The sequence below is a fragment of the Elgaria multicarinata genome, chromosome 16 (assembly GCF_023053635.1).
Source record: "Elgaria multicarinata webbii isolate HBS135686 ecotype San Diego chromosome 16, rElgMul1.1.pri, whole genome shotgun sequence".
NCBI classification, from domain to species: domain Eukaryota; kingdom Metazoa; phylum Chordata; class Lepidosauria; order Squamata; family Anguidae; genus Elgaria; species Elgaria multicarinata.
This window is the reverse complement of record NC_086186.1, coordinates 5,302,167-5,322,733: the sequence shown is the minus strand read 5'-3', so window position 1 is coordinate 5,322,733 and position 20,567 is coordinate 5,302,167. Positions and strand designations below refer to the sequence as shown.

At 46.1% G+C, this 20,567-nt stretch overlaps 1 protein-coding gene across 1 annotated transcript in view; it reads right to left on the bottom strand.

Annotated features, from left to right (window-relative positions):
• Positions 1-507: 507 nt before the first annotated feature.
• ENTREP2 (endosomal transmembrane epsin interactor 2) overlaps positions 508-20,567 on the bottom strand; it is a 204,949-nt gene continuing 184,889 nt past the window's right edge. Inside the window, exons 6-11 of the mRNA XM_063142264.1 lie at positions 14,585-14,745; positions 13,123-13,258; positions 8,184-8,259; positions 5,724-6,320; positions 4,186-4,514; positions 508-803 (exon numbers count right to left, since the gene is read on the bottom strand). Coding sequence (XP_062998334.1) covers positions 618-803; positions 4,186-4,514; positions 5,724-6,320; positions 8,184-8,259; positions 13,123-13,258; positions 14,585-14,745 — 1,485 coding nt within the window. The 3' untranslated portion in view covers positions 508-617. The remainder of the gene's footprint in view (positions 804-4,185; positions 4,515-5,723; positions 6,321-8,183; positions 8,260-13,122; positions 13,259-14,584; positions 14,746-20,567) is intronic.

Sequence of the window (20,567 nt, the reverse complement as noted above, 5' to 3'; positions counted from 1 at the left end):
AAGATGGGACAGAGTCCATAAACATCCCTCTCTGTCCCTAGAAATCCAACAGAAAGCCCATCTACTGCTTGCACAAAATCATTTCTGGAAGACGCACCATCCAGAAATACTTTTTATTCTTCTCCTTCTTGTTATTATTAAAACACTGTTCAGAATTAGTTAAAACACTTTTGAGGTACAGTGAATAAAATACAACTTCTGCGTTGTATGATTGGTCATTGCAGCTCGGCAACAGAGCGGTTCCTCCCCATCTCTCTGCCCCAAGCAGGGCCGGCAGACCTTTAAAAAAAGAAATTCCTCGGTATGGGGGAAAAGTCTGTGTTACAAGTTTGCTTGTTTGGTCTGGGTTTTTCCCCCTTTGTTTGGTTGGTTTTTAGTAATAAACCCTTTGTTTCTTCCCCGCAAAAAGGTGTCGCTTGAATATGTATTCTTGAAAACCAGGATGTCTAGCCACTGAAAGCAACGATCCAAACCAGGACCTCGAAAGGAAGACTCTTTAGGGGATTTGGTTTGGCCTTCTGAAAGGCCAACATCGCTGGTGAGCCTCCGTGAGTTGCCGGGTTCCTCAAGGTCTCTTTAGTAGGTGGTGAAGTCTTCAGCAGAACGGTGACTCATTGTCAAAGGATTGTCTCTCGGCAGACACCGATGAAACTGTGGGGACGTCCCCTCTCTAAGCTGTGACTGATATGGGTCCTGCGTAGAAAGGCAACGGGAGAACTCAGGGCCCCGCAGCTCTGTAGGTGAAGGTCTTCCTGGAGCCGCTTTCGTGAGGTATCCACATTCTGTTGGGAGCTCATAATCACCTGTTGGGAAAAAGAGGACAGCATGAAGGCGAGCCTCTCCTTTGGATCTCTGTGGCAAGGAGGACAGCTGGCCAGACGGCACTCCAGAGTAGAGGTGGCCAGACACCCAGGTTGCATAGCCCGGCCACTTGCGCACTGCCAAAAAAAGAGGACATCAATTTGCATAACATTTGCATATGCACCCTTATATGTACAGGTGCACATTTAGAAATAGCTACTATAATTTAAATAGAAATAGAAGACATCCCCACCCCACCCCATAATGGGGAAAGCGGACTAGGATCCGGTTCTCACATAATGGGCAACTGTGGGTTAATTAACCCATGAATTGCCGTGCACAAGTGGGAGCAAGTGAGTTTACTGTCCTTGGCGGGCTTGTTGCTTCCGCTTTTGGTTAACAAGTTACAATCGCCCTGTTCGTAGGTTGTTAGTGTGACATCCGAAGCTGGACACCCTGGGCTGTTTTAAGGGTTGAACAAACCAGAGTTAACCCAACCACAAATCCTAGGTGCCTGCTCAGCCTGCTGTCCTGTTATTGCTCTGCCTCGTTGTGGTTCTTTAACTTTAAACCAGACTTGGACTGGGCAACCAGTCAAATAGAGGACACTTTCCAATAGAGCTCTGGTCTCTGCCATCGCTCCAAAATACAGGACTATCTTCTGTAAAGTAGGACCTCTGGCCACCCTAGGCTTGTGTGTTTCATTTATTTTTACAAGACCCCCTCCTCACCCCATTGGTCCTTCACCTCTGCCTCTGGGAAGAGCCAGGAGCTGCAGGCTGTCCAGGTGAGGACATGCTCTGTGCTCTAAGGACCTGGGTTGGGGGGCTGTTCTCCCCTATGCTCACCAAAGATCCTTTGAAGAACAGCAGCTGCGATAGCAGCAGCCGCATCTAAGGCCTGGGGCATGGACATTTCCCATCACTGGGACAGGCTTCATTGGCTCCATCTTTTCCTTTCCTTTTTTCAAAGGAAGAAAATCTGATTGTGTTGATTCCGTGTTAATTTTTGCTCGTTGTCAGCTGCCTTAGAGGCACGTCGTCAGGCAGAACGGATGGCTATAAATATCTTAAATTCTACACACACACACACACACACACACACACGCAGTTAAAAGCATAGAACTTTCCGTTTCAAGTACAAAAACCTCCTGCAATGCAACCCATCCCTTCTGCTTACGTTTACACCTCTGCAGTATGCAATTATTTCAAGGGAACACACACACACACACACACACACAGAGAGAGAGGGAGAGAGAGAGAGAGAGAGAGAGAGAGAGAGAGAGAGAGAGAGAGAGAGAGAGAGAGATGAAGATCATCCCACACTAGAGGCCTTCAAGAGGCAGCTGGACAACCATCTGTCAGGGATGCTTTAGGGTGGATTCCTGCACTGAGCAGGGGGTTGGACTCGATGGCCTTGTAGGCCCCTTCCGACTCTGCTATTCTATGATTCTATGATTCTATGAACCTTTGAACTTTTGTTGGCTATCCAGGCAGACATGACTAAAACAACACCCGCCTTGGAAATTGTTCTCTTGAATCAAGACAGCTACATGACTCCTAGGATCACCGGCGTTTCTGCTTGTTAACCCCTCCCTCTCCTGCCAAAACCACTTTGCAGCAGCATTTCTCATTTGAGCTCTCTACACGGAGGTCTGGAGAATATGGAGGGGCTGCAACTCAGCGGTAAGAGAACCTGATTTGCATGCAGAAGGCCCCAGGTTCGATCCTGATGGCTATGTGCTACCTCCAGCATCAGAAGCAGTAAGCCTACATATACCAGTTGCTGGGGAATATGGGTGAGAGGGTGCTGTGGCACCATGTCCTGCCTTGTTTGGCCCCTGGCCGATGGCTGGTTGGCCACTGCGTGGGCGGAGTGCTGGACTAGATGGACCCTTGGTCTGATCCAGCCTCAGGGCTCTTCCCAGCCTGAAATCCTGGCGGGCCATTGCTGCCCAGTCACACTTGACAATGTAAGGCAAGACTGTCCAAGGGCCTGGTCGGTACAAGGAAGCATGCTCTGTTCCTATGAATGGGTAACGTGTGAGCCTTCGTGAAGAGCGATGGGGACGCTGGGATTTCTAGGTATGGAAATGAAAGAAATAAATAGGGCCCTAGCCGTCTCTCCTGCTGTTGCTCCTCAGTAACTGGCATGCAGTGCGGATCTGCCTCTGAACGTGGAGGTTTCACAGGACTAGGGTGACCATAGGAAAAGGAGGACAGGGCTCCTGTATCTTTAATAGTTGCATAGAAGAGGCAGCCCCTGGGGAAATCCCCTCTTCATCACAACACTTGAAGTTGCAGGAGCCCTGCCCCGGGGCAGGGCTCCTGCAGCTTCAACTGTTGTGATGAAGAGGGGATTTCCCCAGGGGCTGCATGCGTACCAAGGACACCGGCTGAAATTCCCCTTTCTTACTCAACTGTTAAAGATACAGGAGCCCTGTCCTCCTTTCTACAGGGTCACCCTACAGAAGACGTATCATGGCATCTGGCATCAATGCTTCTTCGCAGATCTGGCCCAGTGCTCGCTCCAGATTTTGGAGGGCCTTTGGGCAAGAAACCCTCAATGCCCCCTTCCTCAGGAAGTCTTCTCTTCTCACTACCGTTGTCACCAGCTACCTCTTTCTTAACATCGCTCCCACTTGCTTGCTCGACCAGGGAGCAAGTCAATGTGGCACCTCCTGCTCCCCTTTTTCGCCATGGCGGTTGTCTGGTCCAGAGTGAGAGCCAGGTGAACAAGCAGGTAGCCATGGTGATGAGGAGGCAGGGCCGGCGCTGCCATAGAGACAGCCCAGGCAGTGGCCTAGAGCGCCAGGGTAAGGGGGGTGCCGAACGGCGCACCCGGAAGCCACTCTCCCACAGCAGCTCTGAGAGGGTGGCTTCCGGGTGCGCCGTTCTGAAGCCGCCCGCCTGCCCCCTCAACCACAGTGTCCTGGCGTCGAAGCCAGGAGCGGTTTCTGGCCGGGGGCTGGCTTCAAAGCCAGGACGCTGGTGTGGGTGGGAGAGTGGGCGGGCAGCTTCGGAATGGTGCGCCCAGCCGGAAGCCGCTCTGGGAGAGCGGCTTCCGGGCGCGCCCTTCTGAAGCTGGCCAGCCAGCCACTCCCCCGTGTCCTGGCTTCACTTCGGCTGGGTGGGCGAGATGGCACCCTGTGCCCAGGTACACTGGGGTGGGGGTGGGGATGCTGGGGGTGGGTGGATGAAAGCAGCTCACCTGCCTAGGGCGCAAAAAAGTCTGGCACCGGCCCTGTGAGGAGGAGCCACTCCAAGCCATTGTTGTCAGTGACCCCTGCTGGGATTTGGACCCTTGACGGTTGCCCTACCTTGCCCACCCTTGCTGCTGGTCCTGCTCTGGTCCCCACCCAATGAAGGCTTCCAACCTGCCCACCTGGTCGATGACGTTTGCGCTGAAGATGGCTTCTTCCATGTGCCGTTCGTCAGACTTGATGACCGACCGGATGCTGTTCACCACATGCCGCACCTCCGGGGGAAGGTTACAGTTCGAGTGTTCCAAGAATTTGGCCACCAGGATCTTTGTGTCCTTGTAGGCCTGCAGGTCCACCAAAGAGTGGGGACGCTCTTTGCAGATGGTCTGGAAGGCCTTCGGCTTCCGAGAAAGTTCGGCTTTTGTGGGGTCCCTCGGCTTCCCAGTTGGCGAGAGATGGTTTCCGGAGTCCTGGCAAGCAGAGGCAGCCATATGAGGACCAGAGACAGGAACTAAAAATAAAAGGGAATTGGGGGGGGAGGGAGGGGAAGGCAGAAAGGGAGCTTTAAAAAGTATAGCTAATTTAGATGTAAGCAAATCAAAGGCACATTGCTGCAAAATAGGGTCCTGTTGGTACTGAAAACTGGGTTCAAAAGAGTTGCTTCACACGTTGAGGCTCAGACCCCGCCTCTGCCTTGTACTCCATCTTTTGGGTAAGTTACATGCCCCTTGCCATGCCGCCCATGGCAGCCATTTTGTGGTGGTGCCCAGGACAGTCCCTCAAATTGCCAAACATGCCCACAGCCTAAAAACGGTTGCCAACCTTTAGGTTAAAGTGTCAGACTGCCAGACAATGAAATTGAACTTTATGGAAGGCAGACACAAGCAAATCCCCAGAGATCAGTGCCTACGCATCTGTGGCAGTCAATGGGTACAGGACACCACACACTATATGCTACACTGTAAACTGTATGAAACACCTAGGGAAAAATATTTAAGAGAAGCTCTTAAGGGTGATTCCTATCCTCGGTGATATGGATAAGGTCAAATACTTACCTGTCCAGTACAGACAGTTTTGTAATGTTTAACGCAGCCAAAATTTGCTCTGAAGGCTGCTCAGCTTAGAGAAACTCATGTGACCTGCCTTGAGATGTAAGGTTTTAGTTGTATGTTTCAACATTTTATAATATATTATCTATTCTTTTGTATATGACACACTTTTATACTCTGTGTATAGCTTTTGTGTACGTAATTGGCTAAAACCTGTATTTGGTTGCCTTCAATAAATTGATGATGACTAGGAAGGACCCAGGTTCAAATCCCCACCCAGCCATAGTTGAGCATGGGCCTGGCATTGCATCTCATCCTAACCTACCTCTTAGGGTTGAATGAGGTGGGTGGGAAGGAAACATAGACACTGACCTGAACTCCTTGAAGGAAAGGGAAAATAGCATAGGAAACAAACCAGGAAACAAAAACATTTGAAACAAAATCTGCTCCCAAATCAATGAATGGGCCCTTGGCTTTAAGATTTGCCTCAGAAGCCTGTGCATTCACCATGCGTGAGCACAGGAAGCAGGGCCTTCTCAGTGTTGGCCCCGGGATGCAAATGTAGCAACAACAACAAATAGCTACATCACAGGTTGTAAAGAAGAGTTGACCTGTTTCCCAGTGAAACTGAGAGTCGCACGGCCATCGCTATCTTTCCATAGACCCCCTACCTTCTGCGGTAGACAAGCAGGACAAAGGGTCACTAGTGGATCGGACGATTTTGGAAATCCTTCCTTTCCTTGTGCGCTGTTGGGCCGTCCTCTCAGGGAAGCTGTGGGGCAAAGTGTTTACAGGCACTGAACAGTGGGCGCGGCGAGTCTGGGGCGCGACCGGCTGGCTGAAAACCCCGCAGCACATCTTCCGCGGCTTTGGCGGGGGCGTGGCTTTGCACTCTCGGGCCGAGCCCCGCGAGTCTCTCTCGGAGGGGCCAAAGTTCTCCGAGGAGCAGTCCGACGAGCGGCTGCGGGAGCAGAACCCAAACGCCTGTCCGTGAGGCCCGGCAACGGTGGTTTGGCTGCGGCCACTGGCTTCGTTGTCCGGGGAACACGGGGAACGGGTCCTATGCAACCCACAGCGGATACTGTAGTCCAAGCTGGTGCAACTCCTATTTGGAGCTCCGTTGTGGGGTGTTGTACTGTACAAAGATAAGTCTGCGGAAAAGAGGGACTCCTGGACTTCCAGGGAACGAAGATCCTCTGAGGAGTAGGTGTGATGATCAGGGATATCAGCAGCTTCAGAGGCTGTCTCGGAAGTGCTGTTGACCAAGGCTGGAAAACAGAGGAGAAATGCAAACTGTTGTGAGGGCCAAAATGGGACACAGAGCTATTAGTTTTCATTGTGCTACTCTAAAATGCTAGAGCTCAGTGTAACAAACACTGAGGACTAGTGCCACAATTCATAATTTCTCACGGATCACAAGCAGGGCGTGAAGAAAAGATCCCCTGCCCATGGTCCCCAGCACCAGGTATTCACAGGTTCACTGTCCCAAACATGAAGGCTCCAAGTAGCCACAGAGAGATTTCTACTCTGTGTCTAATCATACTTTAAAGTCGTGTGAGTTCCTGGCCAAGAACACATCTTGTGGCAATAAATGCCATAAATCAGTTCTGGCTTGCAATAAAATAAATAGGTGCTACATATGCTTTTTAAAGTAATGTCTATCTTGGCCCTGAGATGTATACAAGATAAACACATTGACATAAACCACAACAAATAGTCATTGACAATAACAGACTCTTCCTAGCTTTAATATGCTAATTTTACACTTTGAAGTCTGAGAGAAAACCTTAATCCTGATGGAGCCCGATGCAAGTAGAATCAAACTTGCTGATGCGATTCTAGTTCAGCAATTTCAAACTTAAGTTCTTTTGTGGACTCTCAGGCAGCAGCAGCCTATCATGGGGAACTGAAATGTTCTACACTCATGCTGGCTGGGGATAATGGGAGCTGTAGTCCAACACATCTGGAAGGCACCTGGCAGGGGAAGGCTGGTGTAGACCATACTGAGCTAGGCTCAGTATAAGGCAGCTTCCAGCAGAGCAAGCTCTTTGATAGAACATTTCCTCTTGACAGGGGAAAAAGAGGCAACGTTTTAAACAGATGCTTAGGAAGGAAAAGCGCTCATCAAAGTTTTATGCCTGTTAGTACGAGGAAGCTGAGATGGATTCCTACCACCCTTTAACTAGGGGTTTGAAAGATGTACGCAGGGCATCAAGTCACCTTTATCTCTGCCAGACAACTCACAGTGTATATCAGAGAGCCTTTTGTGTGTGAGGCTTTGGCTAAAATAATAGTGAAAAGAAAACACCCAAATCAAAACCCTGGATTGCAAGCTTGTGCATTTCAAGGGATGGTTTTTATCTCTTCCAAAGACATACACATGTTTTGTTATCGGCTTTTTGATGGCTCTATTTTATTTCTGGCCTCTCCTCCAGCTTTCTCCTTCATTGCTGGCAATGGTTTTCAGAGAGAGAGAGAAAGAGAAGAATGTGAATCTCTCTCTCTCTCTTTCTCTCTCTCTCTCACACACACACATGAGAGAGAGAGAGAGAGAGAGAGAGAGAGAGAGAGAGAGAGAGAGAGAGAGAGAGCCTTCCCAATCATCTGATTCTGAATGAGTATCCCATGCTCTCACACCATGTCCTTGTCCCCTCGGAAGATTCAACATAGATCCCTTGCTTTCAGATAAAGAGAAGAGCCATTTTGCTGTGGTTTTCATGAAGCTCACAGGTCCCCTTTCGTTTGTCTGGGGGCCAAGATGAAAGGAGTGATCTTCCTACAAGCAAATCTGTCCCTTTCTAACAGAAAAAGAAGAAGCAGGGGACGGGGACACCCCCCCCCCACACACACACCCCTCCAAGGAAGCTCATACGATTTCCCCCACGCTAAGGGCTGGTTGGCACATGCATGTTCATCCTTTGATGTGTGCAGCAGCAAGCAATGACTCACATCTGTGAATGTCGTGGACAGAAGGCAACAGCTCGGACTTCCTAATTGCCTCTGACACAGTGCTTTCCAAGGCAGTCAGATTGTACTTTTAGCTGGCAGCCATGGAGACTGCTGTAGTCACATGGACATGAAACACTGTGGGAATTCGCTCTAAGCAAATGAATGGGCAATGCTGGAATTACCTTGGTTTCCAAAGCCTGCTGTGGAGTTCCTCTCACTCAGGCTGGGCTCTGCGACTTGCTGGTTCAAAGCAGTGACCTGTAAGCCAATACAAAAATAAAATAAATAAACAATGTGCTAATTCACCGCAGCCCTTTGCCACCGCAAGATGCCACCATTTTCTTCTGCTGCCCCTTATGCCTGGAACGCTCTTCCAGAACATTTGAGAACTACAAGTTCAACTGCAGCTTTTAAAGCTCAGCTAAAAACTTTTCTTTTTCCTAAAGCTTTTAAAACTTGATTTTGTTCTGACTTTATACTATTAGTTTTACCCTACCCTGTGCCTGCTTACCCTACCCTGTGCCTGTTTGCATTCTCTTCCCCTCCTTATTGTTTTATTATGCTTTTATTAGAATGTAAGCCTATGTGGCAGGGTCTTGCTATTTACTGTTTTACTCTGTACAGCACCATGTACATTGATGGTGCTATATAAATAATAATAATAATAATAATAATAATAATAATAATAATGATGATGATGAGCAGGAATGAAAGCAAAATGTAAGTCAGATCTTCTTCCTCCTCCCCCAGCATGCTACAACTAGTAACTTCCAATGGCAGTTCACAGCAAACCATAGTTTACCATTTCATCTGAACAGCCAAACTGTGGTTTGCGCTTAACTGCAAACCACCCCCTAAGAGATGGGAGCAGTGAAAGACGGGCTTCTCCAGGTGACCCCCCCAAATAGCCATACTTATAGGGAGTCCTATTGGTTCTTCTGCATCTGCCCAACCGTTTCAATGAAAATTGCCCATGAGAACATCCCAGTGGATTGTGCTCCAATGGGGGAGCTCTATCTCTCACCCCGCCACCCATAATGGTACCCAGTATGGTTGCCTGACCTGGCCCCATGGATAAGGGCTGCCTCAAGGCTGGGTGAAATTCTGTCCTCTGACATCAAAGAGCAACAGATGGTGCTGGTGCCATTGCAAGAGCAGCATCCAGCTGTTAGAAATAAGCCCTTAAGTTTATGTTTTCCACAACACTTCACAATTATTTACCGTCGGCACCACTGGCCCCGTCTTTCAACACATCTGAAGAGTTTCATGGCCAAGGAAGCAAGCTGTGAAAAGGACCATTACGGAATTCACCACCGGCATGGGCAGCAGTGGGAAATCATACCCAGAGGAAACTTCTGGTGTGAACCCTGGCGCTTCCTGTGCTGGTTAAAGCCACCGCGTTCCTTTGTCAGAAAAGCTTTCAAATGTTAATCGCCGCAAATACAAACGACAGCCCTCGCCAGAAGCATTAACAAGGTGTTGTAAATAGGATAATGGCTCCCAGCAGCTTCATGCAGCCCTGTAATTACCACCCTTGAAAAGTCTAGTTTCGTTTCTTAACAGTTTCTTAACAGCCTTTAGTTTTATTCTGTTTCGGCAACGAGGACAATATCTGGCAGAATACAGGGATGAGAGGCCAAATCACTCTGGTCCACATCCCAATCTTTCATCCTAACTGGGATCCTAAAAAACATTCAAGGACCACTGGCTCTGTTATAAAGCAAAGAGATTTGCCTCAAGCAGCTGATTCTGGGTGCCCTGAAATGGCAACAAATTGTTCCCTAATTTTTAATTATTCCATTAGTACTGCCCCAAGACATTTCTGGTATTTTTTTGCCCCCAGGTGCCAATCCCAAAGATCAGCCTTTGGGATTAGGCACCACGAGAAGGGGGTGGGGAGCACACCATTTCTTGTTCCCCTTCAAGAGCAACATGCATTAAGCCAACCCTGAAAAGCTTTCAAGGTAGCTCAAACGCCAGTAAAAGTTATGTATATGCACATAACGTACATAAACACTAAAAATGCTGATTAAAAATGCAGATATGGAATAATAGCAAAATAACAGGCAAACAGGATGGGATTGGACTGGCACCTGAAAGACAGAAAGAAAGCTACCAGGCAAACATGTCTAGGGAGAGAATTCTACAGTAGGAGAGCCACCACCAAAAAAACACTGAAAAGCACTGGCTGTCTATACGTTCCCGAGCCCAATTCAAGGTGCTGGTTTTAACCTATAAAGCCTTACATGGCTTGGGACCACAATACCTGACGGAACGCCTCTCCCGACGTGAACCTCCCCGTACACTGCGCTCCACATCTAAGGTCCTCCTCTGAGTTTCTACTCCGAGGGAGGCTCGGAGTGTGGCAACAAGGGAGAGGGCCTTTTCGGTGGTGGCCCCCCGACTGTGGAATGATCTCCCCGATGAGGCTCGCCTGGCGCCAACACTGTTATCTTTCAGGCACCAGGTCAAGACTTTTCTCTTCTCCCAGGCATTTAACAACTAATGAGCGTTGTTTTTTTTAACTGACCCCAGAATAGCTGTTTTAAATGGACATTGCTGTTTTTATGCTTTTAAATTTTTGTATATTTGTTTTTAATGTTCATTGTTTTTAACTTTTGTAAACCGCCCAGAGAGCTTTGGTTATGGGGTGGTATATAAATGTAATAAATAAATAAATGAACCCCTAGAACCTTGATCTGAAGCACTGCTGTTAGGAGGTCCAGATTTACACTGCAATATTTTGTTATAGGTCTTATCCTGTTCTAGAATTAAGCTTTGGCATATATTTAAGCCCTGACTTTTGGAATGTTTGTGAATCCTTCAAGAAACAAATATGCACAGTAGGTGGGGAGGCATTATTCTGGAACTGAGAAGCCACTTAGATTCTCCAACAAGGACCCATAAGCTGAAAGTCAGTTTCCTGCTGCCTTTGCATGTGAACTTTTTTGAAAGTTCCATGTGGATTTTTAAATTACGACCTAAGATATACCATGCTTATGTTCCCTGCTGTAGAATTCAATGTTGAGAGATGGTCCAATAATTGGATTATTAATTATTAATTATTATTAATCCACATGGAACTTTTTTGAAAGTTCCATGTGGATTTTTAAATTTCGACCTAAGATATACCATGCTTACGTTCCCTGCTGTAGAATTCAGTGTTGAATTCAGTCTTGCCTTAGGGCAAGATAGCTGAAGGCTCAACTTTCAAGTTCCTTTAGGAAACATCCTCTGGGCTGAACATGTTGCAGATTTTTAATTAAGCAATGTAGTTCTGTGCCTTCTTACAAGGCTTCTCCAGCCGTCCCCTACCTGATGTCCTCCAGTTGTTTTGGACTTCAACTCCCATCAGCCCCAACCAGCATGGCCAATGGGACTTGTGATCCCAAACATCTGGAGAGTGCAAGGTTGTGGAAGTCTGGTTCAGAGGGAACTGGAGCTGATGATCTTCAAAATAATTTCTAATTGAATATTCACCTGCCTTTCAGCTGATTAATATATCAATATAACCTTCAGTCCAACACATATTTACCTAGGAGTAAGTCATAAGAACTTAAAAATAGCTATGCTGGATCAGACAAAGGGTCCTTCTAGTCCAGCAGTCTGTTCACACAGTGGCCAATGAGGAGTTAACTAGGAACCCACAAGCAGAACATTGGAGCAACAGCACCCATCCACCCCCACCCATGTTCCCCAGCAACTGGTGTATATAGACTTACTGCCTCTGATACTGGAGGTAGCACATAGCCATCAGGATTAGTAGCCACTGATAGCCTTCTTCTCCAGGAATTCACCCAACCTCCTTTTAAAGCCATCCAACCTGGTGGCCAACACTACATCTTCTGGTAGCAAATTCCACATTGTGAAGAAGTACTCCCTTTTATCTGTCCTGAATCTCCCACCTACCAGCTTCATAGGATGACCCTGGGTTCTAATATTATCCACATTCTAGTTCTAGTACTATCCACATTCTCCACACCATGCATAATTTTGTACACTTCTATCAGGTCTCCCTTTTGCCTTTTCCCCCAAGCTATTGTAAGCTATTTTTTCCCCAAGCTGTTGTAACCTTCCCTCACAGGAGACATGCGCCAGCCCCTTAGTCATTTTTGTTGTCCTTTTCTGCACTTTTTCCAGCTTTACAATATCTATCTATCTATCTATGGTGACCAGAATTGCACACAGAATTCTAAAGGTGATCGAATGATAGATTTGTATAAAGGCAGTATGATATTGGCAGTTGTATTCTCAATGCCATTTGAATAATCCAACAACAAACCATGGCCTCTCAGAGTGGTTTCTTCATGGAAAAGAACCCATGATGCTCTGGGTTCAGATGTCATGACAAGCTATCCTGAAACAAACTACGGGGACAACCCACTACAGCTTAGCATGTCGTGCAAACAGGTCATGGCCTCTGAACACGGAGGTTCAGAATGATGAGTGAATGAGAAAGACCCATGCAGTTGATTATGCTATTGTGATTCACACATGCTCCCTAGTCTCACAGGAAGCTAGCTTGGTACCCACAAAGCTATTTTTTCAGCCCACAGCTAAAACATTTTTATTCTCCTAGGTTTTAAAATATTTCTGCATTTTTAGTATTTAAGATCTACCATTTTACTCCCTGCATCGTGGCTGGTTTTAGGTTTTGCACTCATGTAATGTTTTGTGCTGCATTAGTGGGTTGGATCCAATTTAATCATACTTAAACTAGACCCATTGAAATCATTGGGACATGTTAGTCATGACTAACATGAGATCAGTGGGTCGGCTCAAAGTATGACTAAATCTGGATCCAAACCAGTATAAGTATTTTTATAGTGATAATGTTGTCTTTTATGATGCTGTTATAAATGAAAACATTTAGAGAAATCTATTTTAGGAGATACTTATAAATGAATGAATGAATAATAGGATTACATCATGGGGAAACAGGAGCTATGAGTAATGTAGCATTCAACAGCTTTTGAGTAATCAAATCTAAAGGTGTAGTAGAAATGTCACTAAGGGTGAGCATCAAATCCATCTCCATTTACAGAAGCAGTCAAGTGCGTAACCAAATACACTTCTGAGGTTCTGTCCACAAGCTTCCTTCAACCACCAGTACTCTCTTACCTGATTGGCTGGAGCTTGTCCAATCACTGCTTCATATGGAGGCGGTAACTCAGCTGGATAGAGCATTCCGGGGCTGTTGATGGCCACCTCGTATAAAGCACTGAAGGGCGAGTGAGGAAAGTCCAAATGGAGCCCTCTGAAAAAAACAATGATGATAATAACAAATAGTTATAGCTGGTTATTAATAACCACAGCTTCAGGGAGGGACCATAGCTCAGTGTGATAGAATCATAGAATCATAGAATAGTAGAGTTGGAAGGGGTCTACAAGGCCATCGCATCCAACCCCCTGCTCAATGCAGGAATCCACCCTAAAGCATCCCTGACAGATGGTTGTCCAGCTGCCTCTTGAAGGCCTCTAGTGTGGGAGAGCCCACAACCTCCCTAGGTCACTGGTTCCATCGTCATACTGCTCTAACAGTCAGGAAGTTTTTCCTGATGTCCAGTCGTAATCTGACTTCCTGTCACTTGAGCCCATGATTCCGTGTCCTGCACTGTGGGGGGATCGAGAAGAGATCCTGGCCCTCTTCTGTGTGAGCTAATGCTTTGCATGCAGAAGGTCCCAGGTTCGACCCCCGGCTTCTCCAGGTAGGCCGAGGAAAGAATCCTGCCTGATACCCTGGGGAACTGCTGCTGCCAGTCAGTGTCATCAGTACTGAGCTAAATGGACTAATGGCCTGACTCATTATAAGACAGCATCCTATGTTCCTAATATTTAATCAGTTCGATCCATTAAAATTGTGCCCTGATTATTTTGGCAGCAGATTGAAATAACACCAGCAACAACAACAACAACAATAAGGCATTATTTTTAAGGCAACTACTTACAGAAGCTGCAAAGAGCTGGCACCATCTTAGAAAAAGCAAAAACAGGAAAGAGCCTGGTGGCAGCTTATAGACTAACAACCCACCAGTGGGTTGTTTAAAAATGTAATAAATAAATAAAAAAAATAGATAAAATAAATAAATAAATTTGATGTCAGTGGGACTGTGAATCGGCTCTGGGTTTCATTCAAAACCAGTCAGAACTCCAAAGGGGCCATCCATGTTGCTGAACCCATATGTATGTCTTCTCAGAAGTAAGTCCAATTGAAGTTAATGAGACTTACTCCCAGGTAACTGTATACTAGGGATGTACGGACTTTGTTCAACCCATTCCATCTGTATTTCGCACATTAATTTTAGGGATGTAAGTGAATTTTGTTTCAGTAGCGCGAGTGTGCACATTAATACAAATGCAAATCTATATGGGATACAGGAATGCAGCCTTAGAAACATGGTAGCTTGTGACTGACTCATCAGAGTATGCCGCTATCTTTTTTTTTTTTTTAAGAAAAAGCAGGACAACCAGCAGCTCTGACGGAGGACCTCTTTGCTACGTGAGGTCTGTTATGAATCAACCGTGTTAGCTCATCTGTGTCTCTTGAGTTAGATGTGATGTACAGGCGAAAGAAATCAATCACCTTTGTGCTTCGATCACAGGAGTGCAGGTGTACTCAGGTGGATAGTAGGGCGGAGGTGGGATTGGTGGAATGAACTCATCAAAATCCAGGGTCTGGTGCAGGATAGTCCCATGGGGCGTCATACAGTCTGGGTTTGCTGAATGAGACCTCTGTGGCAGGAACTGAGGAATATAAACAAAAGAGGGTGAGGATGCATTAGGACCTGTAGCCAGGAGAGTCTAGGACATTTTTCAAGCAGAAGAAGAAAGAGCATCAGCTGGTGGATTGGGCCCAACACGGAAATGGCAGAAATGCAATTTCTTCCATACATGTAAATGTTATCTCTGTGTTGAAGTTCAAGTGAGTTACAGAGAACATCTCTCCTTTCTTCTCAGTAGGTAGTCAGTCTAATTGGCTCTTTTAGAAGAGGATATAACAACAAAGTCTTGGACGCCATTCACAAACGCATACACCAGGGGAATAAAGCCCTTGGTTGACTTCTACACATTGCTTATAATTGCCACCGTGGGATCGTCCAGTGCAAAAAGAAGTCAAGACGCATCTCAAAATGAGACGCATCTCAAAATAGATGGTGTAGAGATGGAAAGTGTGCAGGAAAGGTCTTCCAAAATGGCCACAATGCTGCAGCCACTTCTCTATGAGGAAAGGTTACAACATTTGCTCTCCTAGTTTGGTTCCAAGATCTAGAAACATAAGAACAACTGTCCATCAATATAGTTAGCACACACTTAGAATACTGTGTACAGTTTTGGTCACCACACCTAAAAAAAAAAGGATATTAGAGAACTGGAAAAAGTGCAGAAAAGGGCAACTAGAATGATGAAGGGGCATCTCCTCTACGAGGGAAGGTTACATCAACTGGGATTGTTTAGCTTGGAAAAAAAGGAGACTAAGGGGAAACATGATAGAGGTGTACAAAATGATCCATGGTATGGAGAAAGTGGGGAGGGAGACATTCTTCTCCCTCTCTCAAAATACTAGAACCCAACGGGGTCATCCCATGAAACTGATTGGTGGGAAATCCAGGACAGATAAAAGGAAGGACTTCTTCACACAGCGCATAGTTAAATTATGGAACTCACTACCAAAAGATGTAGTGATGGCCACCAATCTGGATGGCTTCAAAAGGGGGTTGGATAAATTCCTGGAGGCAAAGGCTATCCATGGCTACTAGCCCTGATGGTTGTGTGCTATTGGGCGGTATAAAAATGTAATAAATAAATAAATAAATCTCCAGTATTCGAGGCAATAAGGCTGTGTGCACCAGTAGCTGGAGAACATGGGCGGGAGGGTGCTGTTGCACCATGTCCTGCTTGTTCATCCCTGGCTGATGGCTGGTTGGCCACTGTGTGAACAGAGTGCTGGACTAGATGGACTCTTGGTCTGATCCAGCAGGGCTCTTCTTATGTTCTTATGACAGCAGACTGAACAGGTAGGCACACAGGTCACCTGCTCAGTCTTCCGCACTATGGTGAGATGTACTGCATTTCTATTTAAATTATAATAATTTCTAAATGTATACTTATACATATACATTAGCAGATACAAATTTTATGCAAATTTATGGCCATTTTTGTCCTATTTTGATGATGCATTTCCTCTTTGTGGGCAATTTGTAAGTGGCTGCACAATTCCCCTCGGCTCCTAACGTCCACATCCTGTTCCTTAGGCAGCCTACCCGATTCTTGATCTCTCTACTCTCCTTGCCTCTGGTTTTGCTTCATACGGGTCACGGGCAGAATCTAACACAAGTTCTACTTAGAGTAAGCCCACTGAAATGAATGGGTCATGACAAACTTAAGTTCTATTTATTTCAATAGATCTACTCTAAGTAGGATTTATGTGGGCTCTTGGCCTATGTGTCCAGACAGACCGTTTACCAGGTTGCCATCTCAGCTGCCTCCATCCTCGGCTCTTGTTGTACCTTGTGCCAGCCACCCTGTTTACCTGGTTGCATAGCATGGCTTGCCATACAATTTTGGTCCCCATCTGGCTGGGACTGTCGTGTACTGTAGCTGCTCCAGCTTTCTCTGGGAGACGAATGAGGCAAAGTGCTAGGCAATTTACAAAACTTTGTTGCAAGCAATAAACACTTCTGTAACACAAACTAGGCACCTTCTGTGAAACTCCCCCTTAGGCAAAAACTATGCAAACTAAGCAAGACAATTGTCCGTTCAAAGAAAAGAAAAGGCTTTTCAAATGTCCATAACTTCAAGGTGGTTGATGCGTGGACAATTTCTCATGCAATCTGTCTGACTGTCTCTTTGCCGCTAACCTCGCTGAATATTTTAGTTTCTGGTGATTCCTAGCATTAAGTAAGGTTTCTGAATGCTCACCCCCGGAAGTTGACTCCCTGTCCTCTGAAAGCATAGAATTTGGCCTTGAAGAGATAGACTCTGGAGGGGGCAGATTCTCAGCTGAAGCCTCTCCCATGTGAACCTCCTCCCCCACTGGCTCTACCTGCCTGGTGTCTAGCTCAGCGTCTTCTGAGTCTGAATCTGTTTCTGATTGATTACCTGCATCACCTGCTCCCAATACAGAAGCAGTAAGGCTATACATGACAGGGACTAGCATTTTGATTCCCCGGTCCCCTGCAATGCTGACTCTTGCCCAACACTGCTGATGTCCTTATCTCAATGCTCCACAATGTTAGCACAGTGCTCTTAAATTATCCTAAGGCAAAAGCACTGGATGGTTTTCATTTAAAAAAAAAAAAGGAAGTTCATATGAGGTTACTCTTACCTTCCTTCTGCAAGAAAAAATATGTGTGGCTGTTAAAGAGAAAGTATTACAAAAGATTAAGCAGGGGGAACTTTCATCTTGCACCCTAAGATTGCATTCCTATTTCTAGTGCTGTGAAATTAAATCTCCATCAAAGTATTAGAAGAATTATAAATCTGCCACAGATTTGGTGCACCGCAAATCTCTGGATCCCTGTTAAAATATGTATTCCAAATGTAAACCATCAGTTCTACAAGGGGAGCTGGAAGCTCTGTCTTTATGGGAATTATTAGGCAACGGAACAGTGTTGACTGTTGAACCTTGGCAATTGAATTCTGGTTCACATAGGTGTTGGTAACTCAACCGACTTCTTGACAGTTCCCTGGCAAGGCTCCTAACACTGATGGGTGCTGTAGTGCAGAATATCTGGAGAATACCAGGTTGAGGATGGCTGATATAGGGATTGGTCAAAGGAGGGAAATCCCCCATAACAAACCTGTAAGGACTGAGTGTGGTCAGTGGCCACTGAGTGCTGCCTGGCCCAGAAACAGAAAACTGGGGTGGAGGAAAGGGGAGTGGACTGGAGCAGTAGCTGGAATCGTGACCAGCAGCACTCCATGCTGCAACATTTTGTTGGCGGTCGTGACCTGGAGGGTTCTATTAATGAGCAGTGGTCCTCTCCAGCAGAAGAGCTGGTAATGAAGAGCCAGTGTGCTACTATGTGATAGTGGTTAGAGTGCTGGAGTGGGACTTGGGAGATCTGGGTTCTAGTCCCCACTTGGCCATGGAGCTCACTGGGTGACTAGGAGCCACTCACTGACTCTCAGCCTAAATGGTAAAGAAATAAAGGGTGGTGGTGGTGGTGGAATCATGCATTCAAAGCCAGATAATGGAGAGAGGCAGTTCCAGGAAATATAACCTAACGAGACCCGCAATGAATTATGATTAAGGCTGACAAATTAAATGTTACAGCGTCCGGATGCCATCATTAATGTCTTATGCTTGCTGATGGATACTATTTACGAGGGGCATTATGCCAGACTGCTCGAAGTCAGAGGGAGGTTGAAATGGTCACAGCAGAAAGCTGAGCAGGGCTACGGTCAACTGTAACGGCGTGATCCAGACATCACTACAGGTCAAGTCTCTTTCTGAAGTGGGAGAGAAGGTAGCCGTGGCTCCTACCACTCCTTTGTGATCCTTTCACCACCCCCTCACCTGTTGTGTTGAGGTGGTCTCCGGGGGTCTTGCTGGAGAGCAGAGGCAGGGGAGAATGCCACAAGTCTACGGAGGTCTAGGCACCAGGTGAGGCCATCATCACAACAACCAGGGGGGCACAGAAACGGCCTTCTCTTTAGTAGCCACCTGCCCGATTTTATTTGGCATGGGTATCCAGAGAAGGGCTCTGAAGATTATCTTATGGTCAGGGCAGCTATATAGGGGAGGAAACCAAACTTCAGGTATCCTGGCTTCAAATTGTTGAAGTTAGGGAAGTTAATACCAGCCCTTTGAATTGGGCTTGGAAATGAACTGGAAGCCAGGGCAAATCACAAAGCACTGGTGTAAAATGTTCACACTGAAAACTCCCTATTTTGGACCACCTGACGCTTCTGGACCATTTTCAATGGCAGCTTCATGGATAAAGCATTGCAGCACTCAAAAGAACATCAGAAGAGCCCTGATGCTGGATCAGACCAAGGGTCCATCTAGTTCAGCACTCTGTTCACACAGGGGCCAACCAGCCATCGGCCAGGGATGAACAAGCAGGACATGGTGCAACAGCACCCTCCCGCCCATGTTCCCCAGCAGGGCCTCGCGTAGTACATCACAGGTAACGTATCATGACTAGTAGCCCTTGACAGCCCTATCCTCCATGAATTTAACTAATTTCTTTTTAAAGCCATTCTAATTTGGGGGCTACGATCAGATCTTGTGATAGTGAATTCCTTAATCAGGATCTACACAGCTGCTTTATAACGGTATTGAAGTGCACTGACAACCGTTGGGGCCCATGCCAGATACCATTTTCAAACCACTTTCAAAGGGTTATATCCTGCTTGGTGTAGATCTGGACCTGCTCAAAATATTTCAAAATGATGCAGAAAAGGCAACTGGGGACTCGGGGAGTTGCAGGACACGATAACGATGGATGCTCGAGAGATTTCTTTGATCTGAAAACGGACTGCTCTTAACTGTGGTTAGGTCCATGCTTATGGAAACAAATTGTCTGCTGGCACCTAATTCTAATGATCTGGTTCCACTGAGAGACATCGCTGGGAATATCTCAGGCTATTGGCATTCCTTTCATCCCCATGGATAGTATGGTGGGTGTAGACAGAGAGGGACTTTCCTAAAATACTAGAGCCCCTTCAAGTCATCCAATGAAACTGACCAGTAATAGGAGCAGGACACACGAAAGGAAGCCCTTCTCCATACAACGCACCATTAACCTGTGCGGGTGGGGGAAATGGCGGCTAGCAGCATCAACAACTAAAGGTCACCGCTCTTGTCGTTTCTGCAGGAGGTGGCAAAAAACAACCAGAGCTGACTATAAAGGAAAAAGGGTGAGGGAGAATATGAATGCAAGTTAATGAATCAAATAAAAGTACCACGAACAAGTACAGAAACAAATGTGATTTAAATGAGTGACCAACAAAATGAAAGGAAATGAATGCAGTGTCGAAATGAGGAAAAAGAGAATCACCACACACCGTGACTATAATGTTAAGTTGACCCGAGAAGAAAGAAGCAGGAAAAAGGAGAAACATTTTTTAGGATGTTTCAGAATGTTTTCTGACAGACAGATGTACGTAGAATGAGATAACCAAAATGGTGAGAGGGTAGAGCACACTCTCTATGAAGAAAAGCTGGAGAATTGGGTGCTTTTAAGCTTAGAAAAAAGATAATTAAATGGGAACGCGGGTTTCTAAAATTATGCACGTTGTGGAGAAAGTGGAGAGACAACAGTTTTCTCCCTCTTTAATTTTACTAGATTTTGAGTTCACTCAATGAAATTGATTACCGATAAATTCAGGATGGTGAAAAGGAAGTATTTCTTCACACGGCGCACCATTAACTTCTTGGAAGTCGTCACTGGCTTAGGTGGTGCCATGTGCCAGGTATGCAGACGGCACTAAATATATAAATAAATGAATCGTGTTTACTGAGTGGTTTACAATTATTTTATATTGTGCCTCAACAGGAAGACAGGAGAGCATTTTAAATGGAGTAACTGAAGAAATTCTTTTGATAAAATGCGGATAAC